This window comes from Myotis lucifugus, unplaced genomic scaffold (genome assembly GCF_000147115.1).
Source record: "Myotis lucifugus unplaced genomic scaffold, Myoluc2.0 scaffold_278, whole genome shotgun sequence".
Classification (NCBI taxonomy): Eukaryota; Metazoa; Chordata; class Mammalia; order Chiroptera; family Vespertilionidae; genus Myotis; species Myotis lucifugus.
The window spans coordinates 115,956-135,818 of NW_005871326.1; the positions used below are offsets into that span (position 1 = coordinate 115,956).

Below are 19,863 nucleotides of genomic sequence, written 5' to 3' on the forward strand. Positions count from 1 at the left end.
AACAAACTTGGGTTACCTCCACCAATAGCAGAATCAGTAAATAAAAATCTTACTTCCATGGTTACAACCATAAGTCTATTCAGAGTATAAAAATCGACAAGCAGCATACCTAACAACCACAGTAAAACTGTTCCTATGCTGTAGAGATTCTGCATTTTGTTAAATCTAAGAAGCCATCAATTGTGTGATGCAGCCTAATTCAGAGATGTCCCAATGTGGAGAAAAATGTGTCCCAGGATCAAAAAAATGTGGCATGTGTATGCATCCTTAAAAAATAATATATAAGCCCCAGCTGGCTGGCGCAGTTGGTTGGAGCATCATCCCATACACCAAAAGTTTGCAGATTCGATCGGTCAGGGCACGTACCTAGGTTGCCCGTTCAATCTCTGCACAACCAATTGATGTTTCTCTCTCTTCCCTTCTCTGTCTAAAATCAAATTTTTTAAATAAGATGTAAGAGGAAGGAAATATGTGAGTACATGTATTTATTCACGTGGGAAAAAGACATTAATCTCACTACCTAATATTTTTAATTTCCACAATTAGTGTGGCAAATACAAATGTCAGAACATTTGAGACTTTTTTCATTACTGTTTTTCTTTACAGAAACAGGAATAATATGAAGATATTTTCAACCAAACTACCTATAAACAGAAAACCTGTTATATATAAATTATGCTCTATTTTTGATGAAAATACTATATTGGTGAAAATAAACAGATAACAAAAAACAACATACTTTACATTTCCATGCTTGCTACCAGACCCCACAGGTATGTGTCTTTATAATTCATTACACTTGAAAGCCAGGTTGAAACACATCAGGCAAGTACAATCGTGCCAAAGCTAAGAATTCCATATTATACTTATTAAAGTATTTAATAAAAACAGAAGCATGTTTTTGCTCTAAACAATAACCAAGAGATAGGCTTCCTGTCATATAATAGTGTGCTATAAGCGGGGATAGTGTATTATACTATGTAAGAGAGTATTATAGTGTTTGTATTTTCTAAGTCTAACCATAAAGTCTTAGGTCAGAAACAAAATCAAACCAACCAAAAACATTTCGACATATTGACAATCTCATTCCCATGTATGACAGAAGAGAACTAATACATTTTTAATTTCTTTACTTTTTTATTAAGAATACTTCTTAGGGGTTTTGGCATGTTATATTCAGTGTCCATTGGCTCCTTCTGAGAGTATCCGTGAAGGTTCAGTAAACTTTGCTGTGAACAAGTAAAAAAGGGCTGGCGTGGGTACCAGGGCCAAAAGGGGTAAGTCTTGCTCGAGCTTATCCACTCTGGAGATGGAGATGATCCCGTAAGCATGAAGTAGCCAGTGGCTGAAGAGAACGATGAGTCTTTTCTTCCTGACTAGAAGATCATAGCAGTTCTGTATCATTTTATAAAAGGAAGAAGAGAGAAACAGATAATCACTTATATTTTGATTTAAATGTATTATTTAAAAGTCATAACCTCAATCACAGACTTTGAGCTAAAGGGACCTGAGAGCACTTGCTAGCCTCTACACTTGCCGAGGAGCAGGGTGAGGCTTCCTGGCTGAGGTCACGTAAGCCCTGAAGCAGCACAGGACCGGAGTCAATGCGGGAAGCACTAGGGCTGCTTCTGAAGGAATGAGCTGGAAGGGGAACGCCACGTGACGTGCCTTCCTCCTGCCCTGCAGCTGCGTCTACAGGTGAGAAACGGCGCACACACCAGCTTCCCTAACCTCCAGCTCTCCTGGGGTCTGCTGCCTGGACCGGTAGCAGGGAGCAGAAATGACACGGGACCTACTCTGGTTTCTTTTTATTCTTGAACACAGCTCTATAATATGCAGAAATGGGAAGGCCCAAATTATTATTAAAGTAATAGCTGAATGTGCTAATAAACATACTGAAATGGAATTTGCAATATTCCATTACTAACTTTCTCTTACTAAATGGCTCTTTAACTTGCCTAAAGCTAGACTTATAGACTGTCTTTTCCTGATCCAGGTCTCTCGGATTTATGGGTGGAGTCCTAATTGAAGTACATGAACATTTTATATAGGAGAGATTCCCAGGGGCAGGGATACAAATAAGTTTCAAGCTAACATAACTACTACCTATAGTAGTTATGGATAATAAACAAGTTCACAAACTTCATTTTATTCAAATATTTCCCTAGCATTGAAAAACATGCTAAAACTAATTTGCTTATCTTCTTTAATTATACATATTTCAACAATGATTAAAGATTATAAAGGGGAAATGGAAACAATTGAATAATCAACATCAAAATATTCTGTCTGTTCCTCTCCTACATTATTTTCCCTGTCAGTCATTCCCTCTCACCTTTTCACAAATGAACTGAAAGAGAGGCATCAACAGCAAGCATTCCAAAATAGTTAACAACTTACTTTCTTTGGATCAAGCTTTTGATTAAATTAATTGTACTTTAATCTCTGGATTAAATTAAAATATAATATCCCTGGGTTAAGGTTAAGAATTATGAGAAGGCACATGTCTTATCATGTGCAGTGGGCAGCGAAGACAGTGCATGGGCACTAGGTTAGCAAGCTCGGGTGAAACAGTACTAAGCCACTGACACGCTATTCCTTCAGAGGTCAGCCTCAAAATGAGGAGTCCTTTCTAACAGTGACCTTCCACAGAAATACTGAAAAGTCAGAAGCACAAATGGGTATCTCAAAACAGAAACAGTATCAGAAGTAATGTTACTGTTAGTGTTAAATAGTATAGATATTAGAGGACAACTATAAACATCCATAATCAAGAAAATAAAATTGGAGACAAAATACAGAAAGGTGGAGAATGTACAGTATAATTACTGATGACAGTGTTGCCATTGTAAAATATACTGTAAAATTAGTTCTATATATCATAAAGCATTTTTACGTTTCCCTCAAAATGGTGTTGTTTTCAACATTTCATAATTAAATATTTTCTGAGTAAATTATGTGATTTTTTTCTCCAACATGCTAGATAGTTGAGCCTGACTACTTAGCAAATACAGTCTAGTATACAACCCTTCATAAGCTACGTAATGACATCAACTAGCCAAAGATTACTAAAACAACCAGTTGTGCTATGTCATATCATATGTATTATACTGCTATTCAATTGTCAAACCCATAAAAAAAATCTCTAACAAAGGAAAACATTTTTCCTACCTCTATTTCAGAGGCCGACATGTACACAGCCAGAGTAACCAAAGATAACACCAATATAATGTATGGGAAGGCGTAATCTGAAAAACAAACATTGGCATTATGTTGAAAATTAAGCAAATTTTTGAAATAAACCATCAAAAAATTTCAAAAGTTTAATTCTCCCCATAATTGAAAACTTTCTCAATCAGTCCTGTGAGAGACGGAAGCCTCGGTGCCCTGAGGCAGGGGTCAGCAAAGGCTCTCTGTAAAGGGCCAGACAGTAAATGTTTTTGGCTCCACAGTGTATAAAAGATGGTATCTAACATCCATATAAAAGATGGTATCTAACATCCTTGTCAATGTCAAAATCCCAGTCAATGTCACATATTCAAATAAGTACCACGCTATGTCCCCTCAGCTACTTACAGCTTTCTTACTAATATGTGAACCCTTTAACACCAACTTTTTCTTATTCTTCCTTTGCATAACAATTTAGTCTAAATGGTTGCTGAATAAATGAATGAATGGCTATCCTATATAATAAAAGGGTAATATGCAAATCGACCAAATGGCCGGTTGCTATGATGTATACTGACCACCAGGGGGCAGACGCTCAACGCAGGAGTTGCCTCCTGGCAGTCAGTGTGCTCCCACAGGGGGAGTGCTGCTCAGCCAGAAGCCGGGCTCATGGATGGCGAGCGCAGCGGCAGTCAGACATTCCCCGAGGGCTCCCGGACTGTGAGAGGGTGCAGGCTGGGCTGAGGGCCCTCCCCCTTCCCCCGAGTGCACGAATTTCGTGCATCAGGCCTCTAGTATTAAAATAAAGAATATACTGAAGATTATTTTACTGTATCTAAAAGGTTTTCATAAAGAAACTTAGAAATCTAAAATCTAACTTGATAAATAGTACACATTACCAAGAGTAATTTCCATATATTATATGCAAAAACCAGTTTTTGTTTTCTAATTTATACTTGGGTTTTAAAAATCTTTCTGTTTAGGTTATAAACTTCAAATACAAAATATTCTCTAAATAAAAATCAGTTTTGGTTAGCTGCCACTGATTTCCTGAGAATTTCTATTTCATTCCAAAAAAAATGATTTAAAAAAAAAATAAGGCTTATTATATGTTTTAGCAAAAATATATACTGTGGTTTATTTTCAAGAATTAAAAAATTCCATTTTAAAGAAAAAGCTCCAAAATTATACTCAGAGAAAACATTGTTGATCACATATAATAAATATATAGCTATTTACCCAAGAAACTTACATAAAAGGCCTCCACCAACTGCCTGAAGCACAGTTAAAATGGGGAAGAAGTAAAGTGCAGCGTAAATACTTTTAAATCGATCCGACTTCCCTAACCCACAGGCAATCTTCTTTACCAGCAGAGGTCGGAGCAGCATCATTAACACCAAGCAGAACGCATAGTAGATAAATACAATGGTGTAGCTATAAAATAAATAATTACATGATCAAAAATACTTTTAAAATACTTTATCATTGATCATTTTTAAATCAAAGGTCCTATAAAAGGTTAAAAAAGCATATTACATCTACCCATTGAATATTCACATTGGTGGACGGTTTCCCAAAAGGACCCTCATACCATTTCTGAAAAGTGCATGCTGGTCCCTTCCCAAGGCAGTTTGGAAATGTGTATCCAAAATCCTAAAAAAATGTTTATATCCTTCGATCCAGCAATTTTACTTGCAGAAATTTTCAAAGGGAAATAATCAGGGATTCACAAAAATAACTTTATGAACAAGGTTTTTATTGGATCATATAATAAAGAAAACTAAGGAACAAAATAAATATTCAACAACAGATAACTGGTTAAATGTTATGTGAAATACTATGTAGCCATTATTTCATTAATTGAAGCTGATGGTACAGCTCTATTAAATCAGGGGATTTTATCAGTCCTTTATATATAAATTTTAGCTATAAATACATGTAGAGAGAGATAGGACTTAAAGCTGGGCAGGTGGAAAAGATTTTCATATCTTTACATCTGGATCTTATTTTTTGAAAATTACCTTTTTACATATGTGCATGTGTACTTTGACACTTAGTACTATTAGAACTTTCTCAAAAAGGACTATTTTATCGAGCATATTATGTAATGAACACTTGCTAGGACTAGAACATAAATACCAGACTCTTCTACTATACCTTTACCAAAAAGAACACATCAAATGAACACCAACCATTTACAGAAATTCTAAAAATAATGTAGTCTGGAATGATATTATATAGAATGTTATGAATTTGATATTTTTAAAACAAAATATTTTGATGGAAATTACACTTATTTGGAAAAACAGGGGAAAAAAGAACATTAACCCAAACCCTCTAATAATAATTTCAGCTACTGTTGGGTGCTTCCCATACGTGAAGCACTGCACAGTATCTGATCTGTATGGATTTATTTAATCCTCAAAATCACCTTACGAGGGATCATCATTCCCATTTTCCCAATGTGAGTTACAAGAGGCTCCTAACATGCTCGAGTTAACAGGACAACTGGCAGACCCAGGATTCAAACTCAAGCCTGCTTTCAGCTCCAAAGCCCATACTCTTTCCCATATGTCAGATATTGCTTCTCTGCTGTGTATCAAAAAGGTGTTCCTTATAAATCCCTTTCTAAGAAACACAGATGGCTTATTTTGTGTTTACACATACTTCAACGCCAACGCAAAAACACTTTCACTTCTATTATACTAAGCTGTATTTCTATTTTCTCCTATCAGACGATGTATCCCTTAAGAGAAGAAAATCATTTCTGTATATTTCCCCCAGGGCCTAGATGCCATTTTATGATGCTCAAGGCCTATGGAAATGAATTAAATCTATAATTGTCATTTTTCAAAACATGATCTTAAGTCTAGATAAACACTTACAGTGGGTAGACAGCTTCGTGAGTACAGTGCACGGTGGTGACGTAATCTGGACTTGGGTTGTAAAGCATCGTGTACCAATCAGAAAGCATCAGTACTCGGCATGAATGGATATAAAGAACACCGACTGGATCACTCACAAGTAAGGTGATGATAGCGGCCATGCTGCATTCAAATAATGCGGTGATGTGCTGGAAAAGTGCACTGGAACTAGCAAAACAAAAGAAGCACCATTACCCAAAACTTAGTGCTAAATGGCTTTTCATAAAGCCTGGATATGATTCAAGATATGGTTTCGGTAAAGAAATTTTAACTGTTGACTCCTGAAACAAAATATCTTCTTAACAGATAAGAAAAGTCAAACATACATGAAAACCACTTGAGAAGAGTTTAACCTTGTTTACTAAAAAGGGATTATACCGTGCCAGTATCACCTAAATGTGCAGAAGAGCAGAAATTAGATCTACCCTTATCTTTAGTGCCTCGCCAAATTGCTATTAAAATGTTCTTAGTTACTTATGCATCATTTTAAAATTATCTTAAATATAAAAAGTACACAAAAATTATACCTAATATATTAGTTATAGAGTATAATACTGTAAGCTCACCATCTAACCCAATAACTAGAACAACAACTTATATCTACCTGTTTCTCCCCATTCCACACATCTGTCTCTACCCTAGAGTTAACCTTTCTATTAAATTGTCTTTTATCACTGTTTATTTTTAAAAATATTTTTTAAATTTATTTTTAGAGAGAGGAAGGGAGAGGGAGAAATATTGATGTGAGAGTGAAACATGCCTCCTGCACGCCCCCTACTAGGGATCAAGTCCATAACCTGGGCATATGCTCTGACCAGGAATGGAATCAGCAACCTTTTGGTGCACTGGACGAAGCCCAACCACCTGAGCCACACAGGCCAGGGCCAGCACTTTTTCTGAAGTGTTTATTCCCATTGTACTTAGGCTTCAAAACTACTCTCGCTCCTCCGGGGCATAAAACTAAGCCTGACGACTCTCACACCCACTCAATGTGGATCTCATTTCCTCGAAGCTGAGCACAACCGCTGAAAAGCTACACATTTCATACCTCCATGCCATTGCTCAAGCTCTTTCCTCTGCCTAAAACGGTCTTTTTTTTTTTCCCCCAAGTCTTTCAGATCCTACCAAGCACAATTTATCTCTTCCTTTCTTCATGATTCCAGAGCATTTTGTTTACAGTGCTTTTACACACGTTTGTTTATATAGTTTTAAGACTGACTTATATTACATTCAGTTATATATACATGTGTCTTCTCTAAAAGATTATGACTATAAACCATGTCAGTGATTTGTGTATTTCCTCCTCTGATCTTATGAACATAAAACACAGTGCTTAATAGATGCTTATGGAGATAATGTGCTAGCATGAGTTTTCATAACTAGGTTGCAGCCATAGCATTTTAACTACATTACACTAGATTACTAGTAGTAAATTAAATCACAAAGTATTAGTTCTAGAACAATAAAGCAATTCTTTGTAAAAAAAACAATAAAGATGATAATTTTAAAATGTTTTCAATTTCTTCAACAAAAAAGAAAGACATGTAAAAAAAAAAGTTCCTTCAAACTCATTTAAAGTAAAACAGACAAAGGATACTTCCCTCAATACATATTGAGGCATGCCCTATCATTAAGTTTTCTTGCCACAATCAAGAGTAATCAGAATATAAAACCAAAACAGGCTTACCACTTTTAAAACAAACAACAGAAGTATAATTATTTGATTCTGACTAATAATTATTCCAGCATCAGTGCATCCAGATACATTCATAGGAAGTGCTAACCTCTTTTTCCCCGAGTACCATTCAATGAAGAACCAATGCAAAACAAGAGGAAGCATAGCCATGAATCCAAGATAGAGCCAGTCATAGAGCTCTGGAGATTCTGTGCAAGGCTGGCAGTACTTCTGTGCGTTTGTTCTCTGTCCTCTTGGACACACCTACAACATATAAAAATAATATTTTATGTACAGATATTACTTTAGAACATTAGCACCCCCAAAATCTTTCTATAAAATGTCCCATTTCTGTTTAAACATCTATTTACATGTGCATCTTTTAGATATAAAAAAGAGAAAGCATAAGTAAAATAAAAAGAAATCTACACTGTATTTGCCTATATCTGTATGAAACCAACTGTAAAAGGAGTCCTTTTACTAAGTTACTAAAATAGTTGACTAATATTAAATGACAAACGTAGCTATTAACATCGTATAAAAATAATTGCAAACAAGTGTTCTGGAATTGTAATGTTAACTGACTTGCATATCCAAGTCACTGTACTGTATCATTAATAAAAAGTAATTTAAAATTACTCTAAAATTATAAAATGTTCTTAAAAACACAGTAACTGTGACTGTAAAGAAAGATGTATTATAAAAAATCAATATGACAACACAAAGATTTTATTAATGCCTACATAGTCTTTTAGAAATTAATGAGTAGACTGAAGAAAAAAGATACACTACATGTGAAAATATTACAAAAGCAAAAAGATTTTACAAATGAACATACAAACATTAAGACTTACCCCACATTCTCCATACAGTTCAGTTGAGCCATTTTTAAATAAGAGGGTCTTCCCACAGTAAAGTCCGAGGCATGCTGGTTGAATATCGACAGCTTTTTAAAAACAAATGCCAGTACAGTAACATCTTTTGTGATTATAAACAAATAATGCAATAATAGTTGCAGCACTTGGCAGAAATATCTCAGTACAGTTTCAAATAAAATAATCATATGGATCGTGGCAAAAGTCTTCTGCATTTATTTTAAAAATTAAATTTCTCCTTTACACTGTGACACGACACTGCACAAAGTTATACTGGAACCTTGTTGTTAATACTGTTTCTTGTGATGAACATCCTCAGTCCTCTACCTGCAGGTCAGGAGGTATCCCTGGAACTCAAAGCCTAACCTGGCCCGTCTCCAGGAGCTCCAGCCAGCACTCCCCTTGATTAGGTGTCTAGCCTTCTGAATTTAAATGGTTTTCTAATAAGAGGATTAGTAGAGGATCACTACTTTTTATTTTGCTCAGTCAGGACATTAAGTGCATGTGCACAAACACACACACACTATCTACTATCACCTTCTTTCATAACAGGACACATTTTAATACCAGAAAAGCAGAAAGAACATAATTTCAGAATAAAGGGCGGGCCTTTAGAGTAAATAAATTCACCTTTATAAAAGGCTTACTTACATTGTCCTAACTTTTGTCAAGGACAGCTGACAACTTCATCAAGGCTGTCACGGGTCCTCTGACCAATACTTGGAACCACTGCCTGAATCAACCCCCTGATCTTGGAGGCTCAGGGAAATTAAAAGCAGCTGTTCTTTACAAAACCACTCAGGGCCGACCGACTGTCTTTGACCTCATCAACAGGTAGAGGTTATTGAAGGAGGGTTGTTTTTTTCATCAGGGACATTTCCCTTCCTTCATTGATTCACGCATTCAACGAACATGCATTAAAAGTCAGATTCCACTGGTCAGGGTCAACTAAAGATCCACAGAGGGACATGGCAGTCCCTGCCTTCACGGAACCTTTAGCCTCGTGTGGAGTAATTCCAAAACAACTGTGGTCAAATGCAAATTAATTAGAAAAGTATGCATTTTATAATTATGATGAACAATCATTTCCCAAACTCTTCATGAATTCACAATCTAGAGACTGTCTGGTCCACAATCCCTGTTCTCCTTTCAAATTTGAATAGACTTCTGATTTTTTTCTCCTTTTGTAGTTGAGAAAAAAACAACAGAAATAACACTGACTAAAATGCCTCAAGTCTAATAGTTTCACTTTTATCAAATTTTTGAGTTTGTTTCTTTTTTAAATCCCCGGGCTTCTTTGACACTAATTTTTAAACCAACTGTAATCACAATGTTCTCAGCTAATAGTCGGAAATGAATTGATTTTTTGAGAAGCCCCGGGTTAAAGAATTGGAAGTTTTCCTACACAGGCTTTGCCTATAGTAGATGCTTAATAAATCTATTTGAATGTAAGTCAAGTTTCTCAAACCCCAAGTCCTGAAAACCAGCACCAGCTTATCATCGGCCAAACAAACCCCGACTCCCAGCGTCCGATCACTTTCCTTACATTCCCTGCAGCTAGCATTCTGACTTGTTTTTTGCAATCTCTGTGACGGACCCCCTGCACCCACGATTGATGCTGAAGCGGGAGACAACAGCTATGCGGCCATCAGTCTCTGCTCCCGCGCCCTAAGCTGTGAAGTCCACCCTGGTGAGTGTTCAGCCAGGACTGACGCGGAGACTGAAGGGACCCTCCGACCGCAGCCACGGAGGCCTCTAACCCATCCCTCCCCGCGCGCAGCGGCCTCCCCTCGGCATCCGGGCCGGAGCCGAGGCCCCGACCCCACCCCCATCCCCAGGAGAGTGCAGGGCGCGCCCCCACGGCGAGGGGTGGGGGAGCGGGGAGCGAGGATGAGCGGAGCCCCGCGCAGCAGCCAAGGCTAGAAGCTTTTGCAAAGGCTCCCGGGACCCCAGCGACCACTCACCCATGGGCCGCGGGTAAGTTTCCTTGGAGAAGCTCCAGGATCAGCCGCAGGGCCCGCTGCGCCCGGACATCCGGGCTACGGACGCCTAGGCGGGTCCGCCTCCTGGTAACCCGGGCGACCGCTCCGAAGCTCCGCCCCCGCCTCGCGCTTCCCCGTCCGGGCTCCGAGGCCCCGCCCCCGAGGAGGCCGCGGGTCCTACCTCCCCGGCGCCCGGCCCGCGGGTGGGCCCTGGGTTGGCAGCGCGCGCCCCGAGCCGAGCGGTATCCGAGTTCCCCATGCAGACCGCCGAGCGCTCGCCGGCGCCGCCCCGGGTGCCCCCGCACGACCCGGGCACGCCGGCGCTGTCGGTGGTGGACATGCACACGGGCGGCGAGCCCCTGCGCATCGTGCTGGCGGGGTGTCCGGAGGTGGCCGGCCCCACGCTGCTGGCCAAGCGGCGCTACATGCGCCAGCACCTGGATCACGTGCGGCGACGGCTCGTGTACGAACCCCGGGGGCACCGGGACATGTACGGGGCCGTGCTGGTGCCGAGCGAGCTGCCGGACGCGCACCTGGGCGTCCTGTTCCTGCACAACGAAGGCTACAGCTCCATGTGCGGCCACGCCGTGCTGGCGCTGGGCCGCTTCGCGCTCGACTTCGGGCTGGTGGCTGCGCCCCCGGCCGGCGCCCGCGAGGCCCGCGTCAACATCCACTGCCCGTGCGGGCTGGTTGCCGCCTTCGTGCAGTGCGAGGGCGGCCGGAGCCGCGGCCCGGGCGCTTCCACAGCGTCTCGGCTTCGTGCTGGCCACAGGAAACGGCGGGACCGCTCACCCTCGGCTGCAACCGGAGACCTACTAACTACACTCGTCTCTCGGCTGGACCACACGGCGCACTAACCCACCCCAGCCTTTGCAATATGAAAGGCAATTCTAAGTCACTGCAGATAGCCTTCGGATTTGTGCGGAGCATGCAATTCAATGATCGATCCCCCAGGTCCGTGGGCCTGTGGTCTTGAGAGCCTTGAGACACCCTACCTAACCTTAAACCTAACCCAACCTTAACCCAAACCCCTTGCAAAAATAATTAAAAGGTAATTCTAAGTCACTTGCCATAGCCTTCGGATTTGTGCGAAGCATGCAATTCAGTGATTGATCCCCCAGGGCCATGGGCCTGTGGTCTTGAGAGCCTTGAGACACCCGAAAATCCTAACCCTAAAACCCTAACCCTAACCCTAACCCAATTCCGTGCTTCCCTCAGCGCCTCGCTCCCCACTCGGCAGGCGTTCCTAGATTTCACAGTTGGCTAAAGCCACGTCGGCCAGAGTCAAAGGGCAAAGAACAGCCGGTGGGCCCGGTTCCAGGCTGGCTCAGAATGCCCTCGCCAGACACACCATCCCCTCTGACAGGTTACTAAACACAGGTTACTGGGACTGATCTGTAAAAAGTGCTTCTCCACTTCTTGGGGAGGAAATTAAATGAGAATGAACTAGGCAACTTACAAATCGTGAAAGTACTGATGTCGCTAAAACGCTTGCTCTTATTTTTTAAAAACAGGAACAGACTTTGCCTGGGTTCAAAGCCTGACAACCCTATAAGGCTGTGCAGCTTGAGTCAAATTACTTAACCTCTCTGAGTCTATACTTCATGTGTTATCGAATTGAGTTTTGTGAGGATTGAATGAGTGTAAGGCACTACTTAGAATTTAAAAATAGATATATTCCAAGACAGAGACTACCGAATATATAAGGTTACTAGTTAGTCCTCTGCGTGTGCTGAGCCTTCAGAAGGTTTTGGTGGGTCCCTAGTACAGAGCCTGTGTGTCATGTAATAACTAATAACTATCATCCTTACATAGAGGGGAAATCCCTGCAAAGGGCTGCATTCTGTCAGTGAGGATGCTTGAGTAGTCATGGCTGGAAGTGAGCTGGGAGCTAAGTTAGTCCAGCCAGGAACTGGGTTATCACCTCTTTTTTTCAAAGCCTTCAAGCCATGCATATCATTCTGTGAGTTCGATCTTAATCCTCCTCTAGGATTGGGTTCCAGGTTAGCCTGATTCTGAATGATGCCGTGATAGTCCAGCTCATTCTTAGAGCAAATAGAGGCCACTTTCCCCTTTAGCAGAGAATGGTGTCACATCTGTATTGGGAAGGCACTGGAGGGAGACAGGAGTCTGTGTTTAGATTTCACCTCAAAAACCTCAACAGTTTAACTTGGCACCTCAGCCACCCCAGCAGCAGGTGGGAAGCCCTCTGGATTTTGTGGGAAATGACAGTAGGCAGCAGGATCACCACCACCTCAATTTGGGTAAGTGATGGCAGGGGCAGCCAACCCCATCAGCTCGGTAGTTCCGAGAACATCACTGCATTAAGAAAATGAAATCTTGCCCGGCTGGTGTGGCTCAGAGGTTGAGCGTCAACCTATGAACCAGAGAATGTCATGGTTCGATTCCCGGTCAGGGCATATGCCCGTGTTGTGGGCTTGATCCCCAGTGTGGGGCGTACAGGGAAGGGGCAGGGGGTGTGGGGGGGAGCATGTGGGAGGCAGCGGATCAATGATTCTCTCTCATTACTGATGTTTCTATCTCTCTCCCTCTTCCTTCCTCTCTGAAATCAATAAAAATATATTTTAAAAAGAAAATGAAATCCTAAATTCTCTACTTAGAAAAATATAAAAAAGGTGGACTGACTGTTCAATCAAGATCACTACTCTGTCCTTCCTCATCTAGGCGACCTTGTGAAAGGGTTTCTGTTCCTCAGTGTCATGTCTGTAAAATGAAGATGACAGCAGTGCCCATCTCAGAAAATTGCTGAGTCCACCTCCACTCCACCTGTCAAAATGAAAACTCCAGAATTTTGTTCACTGTATTCAAGTGCTAGAACAGTAGGTAGTTAACACTTGTTAAATGAATAACTAAAATGAAATTTGGAGAATATGCTGATTGGCAAATGTAAACAACTGGTTCTCTTAAGAGTTCTATTCCTATTGGAAATTAAACTTCTGGCTTTAATATTAACATTTATTACATTACTAATCTGTGCCAACCACTCCACACACATAATCACATAGGATTCTCAAAGGAAACCTTTGTTGGGGGGAATAGCAGTGCCATTTTACACATGAGGACACCAAAGCCACACTTAGCTTAGCTTTCTAGCAGTCCCTTATTTCCATCGAATTCCTCATTCTCCTCTTATTAAATGTGCTTTTCATGTTGCACCAGCATCCAGATAAAGACCTTTTTATTCAGGTTTGCTGTTAAGTTCCACAGGCATGTTTTACTCTTTTGGTGATAAATTTGCTGTGTTTTGACACGTCACATGTAAAAAGGGCTCTGTGGGCTAGTCTGTAGCTGATCGCATACTGGTACCTTTGTAGGACTGTGCAAACTCCGGAATACAAGAAATATTTTATTTTTCACAACTTAATTTGAGACTCCACTCTGCCTTATTGGTTGACGTAGTTTCAACCCTCCACTTGCTGCCCCTTTTCCTCATATATATGTGAGCAAAGGTTTCTGAAAATAGCCAAGGCCTTGGCGAAGAGGGCCTTTCGGTCCTCGGTCCTTGGCTTGCACACGTTACCAGGGAAGCGTCACCCGCCCCCTCCTCCTGCTGCCTCTGTCACAGCCGCAGCCTCTCCGTGGTGTGTGGGGAAGTTAACACAGGCCGACCCTCTGCACTCAGGACCTCCAGCCTCTTTTCTCAGTCCGGAGGAAGTTTCCCTATTGACCAAGAGAAATGTTTCTCCCTTTAGAGAGCAGGCAGCAGCTGGGGAGGGGGTGGGGGTGGCAGAGGGCTGGAATAATGTAGAAAAAATAAAAGAGAACTCGCTGGAGAGGGTCAATGGGGAAAAGGGGACATATATAATACCTTCAACAATAAAGATTTTAAAAAGAGAACTCATGGACATGGACAACAGTCTGGTGGTTGGGGGGAGGTGGAAGAGGGCACAGAGGGGATAAATGGTGACGGGAAAAAATACACATACAGGACACTCCTTGGCCAACAGATCTCTTTCTCCTGGGATCGTTTTCCACAAAACCTGCTTCTCCCCTGCCATATGCCTCCCCGAGAGGCCGTGATCACCAAGCCCACTGGAATTGGGGAGGAGAAAGAGAGGAAAATTTGAGAAGGAGGGAAACAGTTTTAATATCCCGAAATATCAGCCAGCCCCATTCCTTTGGAAATGTAAACTCAGTATTTCAAACAACTGACCTTCAGGTGAAACTTTGGTTATGGCGGCACTTAAAATACCTATAAAAACCCTGATGCAAAATAATACCATACAGGTCAGTGATTGCACAGTGGCTTGTTCTGAGTATTTGCCTGCAGTATTTGCCTGATATGAAATATATAAGTGAGTAAGTGTTTGTACGTAACGTATAGGAAAAGTCTCTTTTTTTCCCCATTTTGTTTTGACATTAGATTTGAAGAAAACCAATTTGTGAATAGGGCTCCAAATCCTCACTATTTAAAACCACTCCTAGTAGTATGAGAGGGGACCTACATTTTCCTTCGTAGTTTTCACATGTTGAGGCCCCAGGGTTTTCCTCTCTCTGTCTCTATGATGTTTCCTAGAAAAAAAAGATACTCAGAATAGTTAACAAATATGCATGTATAATTTAAGGAAAACATGCATTCAAGTGCACTCGTATAACTTATGCAAACATCAAGTTAAAAATAGAAAGGTGTACTTAGCTAAAGCTCTATTATTATTTACTTGATGCTTATTTTGAAGATGCATTTTTGTTTCATTCCATTTTATGATAAGAAGAACCCCCCCCACTTTCTCTACGCTCCCCGTCCCCCACCCCGCAATGTAAACATATGAAAAATTGTATGATTCATATTGCTAAACTACTAAAACACACTATTCAAACACATCTTTTTTAGATCTCCTGGTGGATGTTCCTGGTCATGGGAAGGTGGTAGTGGACATTGCATATGGTGGCGCATTTTATGCATTTGTTAGTGCTGAAAAGTTAGGACTCGATGTTTGTTCTGCAAAGACAAGGGACCTTGTGGATGCAGCAAGTACAGTGACAGAAGCAGTGAAAGCTCAGGTCAGTACTGTTGCTGCCATCAACACTGCTGCTTTTCATGATACCAGCTGACTTCATTCTTTTTAAAAATATATATTTTTATTTCAGAGAGGAAGGGAGAGGGAGAGAAAGATATTAGTAAATATCAACGATGAGAATCATTGATCAGGTGCCTCCTGCACGCCCCCCACTGGGGATTCAGCCTGCAACTTGGGCATGTGCCCTGACCAGAAATCCAACTGGAGACCTCTTGGTTCCTAGGTCGATGCTCAACTGCTGAGCCACACCCACCTGGGCTGACTTCATTCTTTACAATAAATCATTCTTTTTCCATCCAATTGTTTCTCTTACCTAATAGCATCTGCATCCCGGTAACTTTTGCTTGCTCTGGGCCTCTCACAGTCTTTGTCTCTATCACTAGTATTCACTTCAGCTCTAGATACTCATTGCCTGGTTTCTCCACATGATCCCCTTCAAGCTCCTGAGAGTGAGGATATGGTTGCCTTAGCTCCTCCTGTTTGGGCAGCCATGGCCAGCCTGTGGACTGACCATCCTGGGCTCAGCGCCTCAAAGAGTGTGTGTGTTTAGTTAGTGGGGGTGTGTATAAAATAGGACTGTTCCATTAGTAGAGGCTTTGTGCAGGGCAACTTCCTTAGGAAGGACTCACACTTCCACCTGGCCAGTGTGACTCAGTGGTTGAGCATCCACCCATGAACCAGGAGGTCACAGTTTGATTTCCAGTCAGGGCACATGCCCAGATTGCGGGTTCGATCCCCAGTAGGGGGCGTGCAGGAGGCAGCCGGTCAATTATTCTCTCTCATCATTAATGTTTCTATCTCTCTCTCCCTCTCCCTTCCTCTCTTTGAAATCAATAAAAAAAAAAAAATCACAACTTCCAATAAAACTATGTTTATTCATCTAGACCAGTGGTCGGCAAACTCATTAGTCAACAGAGCCAAATATCAACAGTACAACGATTGAAATTTCTTTTGAGAGCCAAATTTTTTAAACTTAAACTATATAGGTAGGTACACTGTTATTAACTTAATTAGGGTACTCCTAAGGCTTAGGAAGAGCCACACTCAAGAGGTCAAAGAGCCGCATGTGGCTCACGAGCCACAGTTTGCCGACCATGGATCTAGACAAAGATGTCCTTCTAGCATTTAGTGCCTTGACCCAACAGGTGTTTTAAAAATGATAAAGGTGGAAAAATTATGTCTAAGAGAGCCCCATATATGTTATTTAAAATATAAACTTGAATCAAAGTATTTATTTTACATGTGGTTGATAATTTTTTGTTATTTGCAGTTTAAAATTACTCATCCTGATAGTGAAGACCTTGCCTTTCTATATGGAACTATATTAACAGATGGAAAAGACACTTACAGTGAGGAGCCAACCACCAACATCTGTGTGTTTGCAGATGAGCAGGTATTAAAACTGTGATTTTTAGGCACAAAAGTCATGCGATGTGGAAGTAGAGCATTATGAACTTTCTTATCTTTGTTTGTTCTGAAACAGGTTGACCGAAGTCCTACGGGCTCAGGAGTGACAGCCCGAATTGCCTTACAGTATCACAAAGGGCTTCTGGAACTGAACCAGACCAGAGCCTTTAAAAGCAGTGCCACTGGCTCAGTCTTCACCGGGAAGGCTGTGAGGGTGAGTGACACCCTTACCTTCTTCTGTAAATGTCTTACTTTGGAGACTGAAGAGGCGTGAGTCGGGTGTGTGATGAGTTTCTTCACTCAGCTCTCAGAAGACAATTTTCAAACAAACCTGTAAAAACTGTTCAGCTAGGATACTGGTCCTCAAAGTGAGGTTTGAAAACCCCTGGGGTTCCCAGGGTCCTTTCCATGGGTCCACAAGGCCAAAACAATATTCATAATAATACTAAGACATCGTTTGCTTTTCACTTTCATTCTCTCATCAGTGTACAGTTCTCCAGAGGCAGAATAATGTGCTACCCCAGCTGACTGAATGTAGGAGCAGATATGAGGATCTAGTTGTCTTCTTTACAGCCAGACATTGGATGTTTCTAAAAATGTAAAACAATGCCATTTTTCTCATTAGTTTTTTTGTTTGTTTTGGCAAATGTTACTTTCACAAAAATTTGTGGTTTATGTTAACATGCAGTGAGTTTATTTTTTAAATGAATTAATGAAAAAATATCTTTAACTTTTTTAAAAGCAAATATGAATATATATAACCTACGTAAATAAAAACTATTTTGAGGTCCTCAAACCTGAAGGTGTAAAGGGGTCCTGGCACCAAAATGTCTGAGAGCCATTAAACTGGGGTTTGGATGTTTTGTTTGCTTGTTTTTATTCTATAGGAGTGTTTCATTTTATAATAGGATGTGAAAGTCCTGAAAAGTTGTGGGCAGAGTTTTTATAATGGAATCAAATATTAAATGTGCTAATAGAGCTAATTAATGAATTTACTCATTAATAAATGAAATCTACAGGATAACTTGTTTACATCTAGTAAGTGAATCTACTCATAAAGAGTCCTTTAACATAGCAATCTATCTTAATACTTTTATATCCTAATATAGCTTTTTAAAAAAATCCTCACCCGAGGATATGTTTATTGATTTGAGAGAGAGAGAGAGAGAGAGAGAGAGAGAGAGAAAGAGAAAGAGAAAGAGATGAGGGAGAAACAGTGATTGGTTGCCTCCTGTAGGTGCCCCAACCGAGGAATCAACTGGCAACCTAGGTATGTGCCCTGACTGGGAATTGAACCTGCACTCTTTGGTGCACTAGATAATGCTCAACCAACTGAGCAACATGGCCAGGGAAATACAGATGTTTTTAAAGTTTTATTTTTCTAAATATTGAATTTTCATTAAGTTAGGCATTCCTATACGTTACCTGATCTTATGAGGTACCAAGCCATTACGTTGTATGCAAAAATTTGGGATACATTGTCTTCAAGTCCCAGAATGAAGATAAAGTAATAATCTATAATATTTATTGGGTGTTTCACTACATGTCAGTTTCCAAGCAAAACACATTATGCATACTATATCATTTAATTCTCACAAGAATTCGGGGAGGTTAATACTATTCTTCTTCTTTAACAAATGATAAATTGGAGAGTTTTGCCAAAAGCCAAAGAGTAATGGATCCAGACTATGAACATGGATCTCTCTAAGCAGACCCCACACTGTTAAGCATTATATTATACTAGAGGCCCGGTGCACAAAAATTTGTGCACTCGCGGGGGGAGGGGGGGTCCCTCAGCCCGGCCTGTGCCCTCTCGCAGTCTGGGACTCTTCAGGGGATGACCACCTGCTGGCTTAGGCCCGCTCCTTGGAGGATTGGGCATAAGATGGCAATCAGACATCCCTCTGGCAGCCCGGCAGCCCTCGGGGGATGTCCACTTGCCAGCGGGGAGCAGGCCTAAACTGCAGTCGGACATCCTTAGCACTGCTGAGGAGGCAGGAGAGGCTCCCACCACCACTGCTGTACTGGCAGCCATCAGCCTGGCTTGTGGCTGAGCAGAGCTCCTCCCATGTGAGAGCGCCCTGACCACCAGAGGGCAGCTCCTGCATTGAGCGTCTGCCCCCTGGTGGTCAGTGTGTGTCATAGTGACCAGTCATTCCCAGTCTTTCTGCTGTTAGGGTCAGTTTGCATATTACCCTTTTATTATATAGGATAGAGGCTTGGTGCACGGGTGAGGGCCGGCTGGTTTGCCCTGAAGTGTGTCCCGGATCAGGGTGGGGGTCCCACTTGGGTGCCTGGCCAGCCTGGATGACGGGCTGATGGCTGTATGCAGCTGGTCACACTCCCTTCAGGGTGGGGGTCCCCACTGGGGTGCCTGGCCAGTCTGGGTGAGGGGCTGAGGGCCGTTTTCAGGCTGGCGGGTGACTGAAGCTCCCAGCCTTTTTTATTTCTTTTTTTTTCTGGGATTTATTTACCTTCTATAGCTGTCACTGGAGCTGAGGCCCGGCTCCAGCTCTGAGGCTGTGGCTGGCTGAAAGCAGGTATCTGAGTTTGTTTAGCTTCTATAATTAAAACTCTGTTACCATCACTGGCGCTCTAAGCTCTGAGCCTGCTGCCAGCTGAAAGCAGGTATCTGGAGTTTGTTTAGCTTCTATAATTGCAACATTGTTGCATACGGAGCTCAGAGCTGGGCTGAGGCAGGCGGGGAACCTTGGCTTCCTCCCTCACTGGAGCAAGCAAGCCTCCTGCTCGCTTCAGCTGCGTGCTGCGTGGCCGCCATCTTTGTTGGCAGTT

General features: G+C 41.7%; 2 protein-coding genes across 6 annotated transcripts in view; one reads left to right on the plus strand and one right to left on the minus strand.

Annotated features, from left to right (window-relative positions):
- Positions 1-1,115: 1,115 nt before the first annotated feature.
- Positions 1,116-10,742, minus strand: JKAMP (JNK1/MAPK8 associated membrane protein). 5 transcript variants are annotated; one of them, XM_006099570.2, is made up of 7 exons: positions 10,607-10,742; positions 8,622-8,713; positions 7,877-8,031; positions 6,054-6,260; positions 4,421-4,602; positions 3,172-3,248; positions 1,116-1,395 (listed from the first exon to the last, which is right to left on the minus strand). In XM_006099570.2, the coding sequence occupies exons 1-7, from the start codon at positions 10,608-10,610 to the stop codon at positions 1,177-1,179; spliced, it is 936 nt and encodes a 311-aa protein (XP_006099632.1). In that variant the 5' UTR covers positions 10,611-10,742; the 3' UTR covers positions 1,116-1,176. The 5 variants fall into 5 exon arrangements, with proteins under 5 accessions (XP_006099632.1, XP_014320550.1, XP_023618996.1 ...); XM_014465064.1 differs by having other exon boundaries at positions 8,622-8,745; XM_023763228.1 differs by lacking the exon at positions 10,607-10,742 and adding an exon at positions 9,294-9,591.
- A 29-nt stretch (positions 10,743-10,771) lies between these two features.
- The window catches only part of L3HYPDH (trans-L-3-hydroxyproline dehydratase), an 11,296-nt gene continuing 2,204 nt past the window's right edge, over positions 10,772-19,863 (plus strand). Inside the window, 6 exon segments of the mRNA XM_006099588.3 lie at positions 10,772-11,356; positions 11,359-11,383; positions 11,991-12,004; positions 15,477-15,646; positions 16,934-17,056; positions 17,147-17,284. Coding sequence (XP_006099650.1) covers positions 10,882-11,356; positions 11,359-11,383; positions 11,991-12,004; positions 15,477-15,646; positions 16,934-17,056; positions 17,147-17,284 — 945 coding nt within the window. The 5' untranslated portion in view covers positions 10,772-10,881.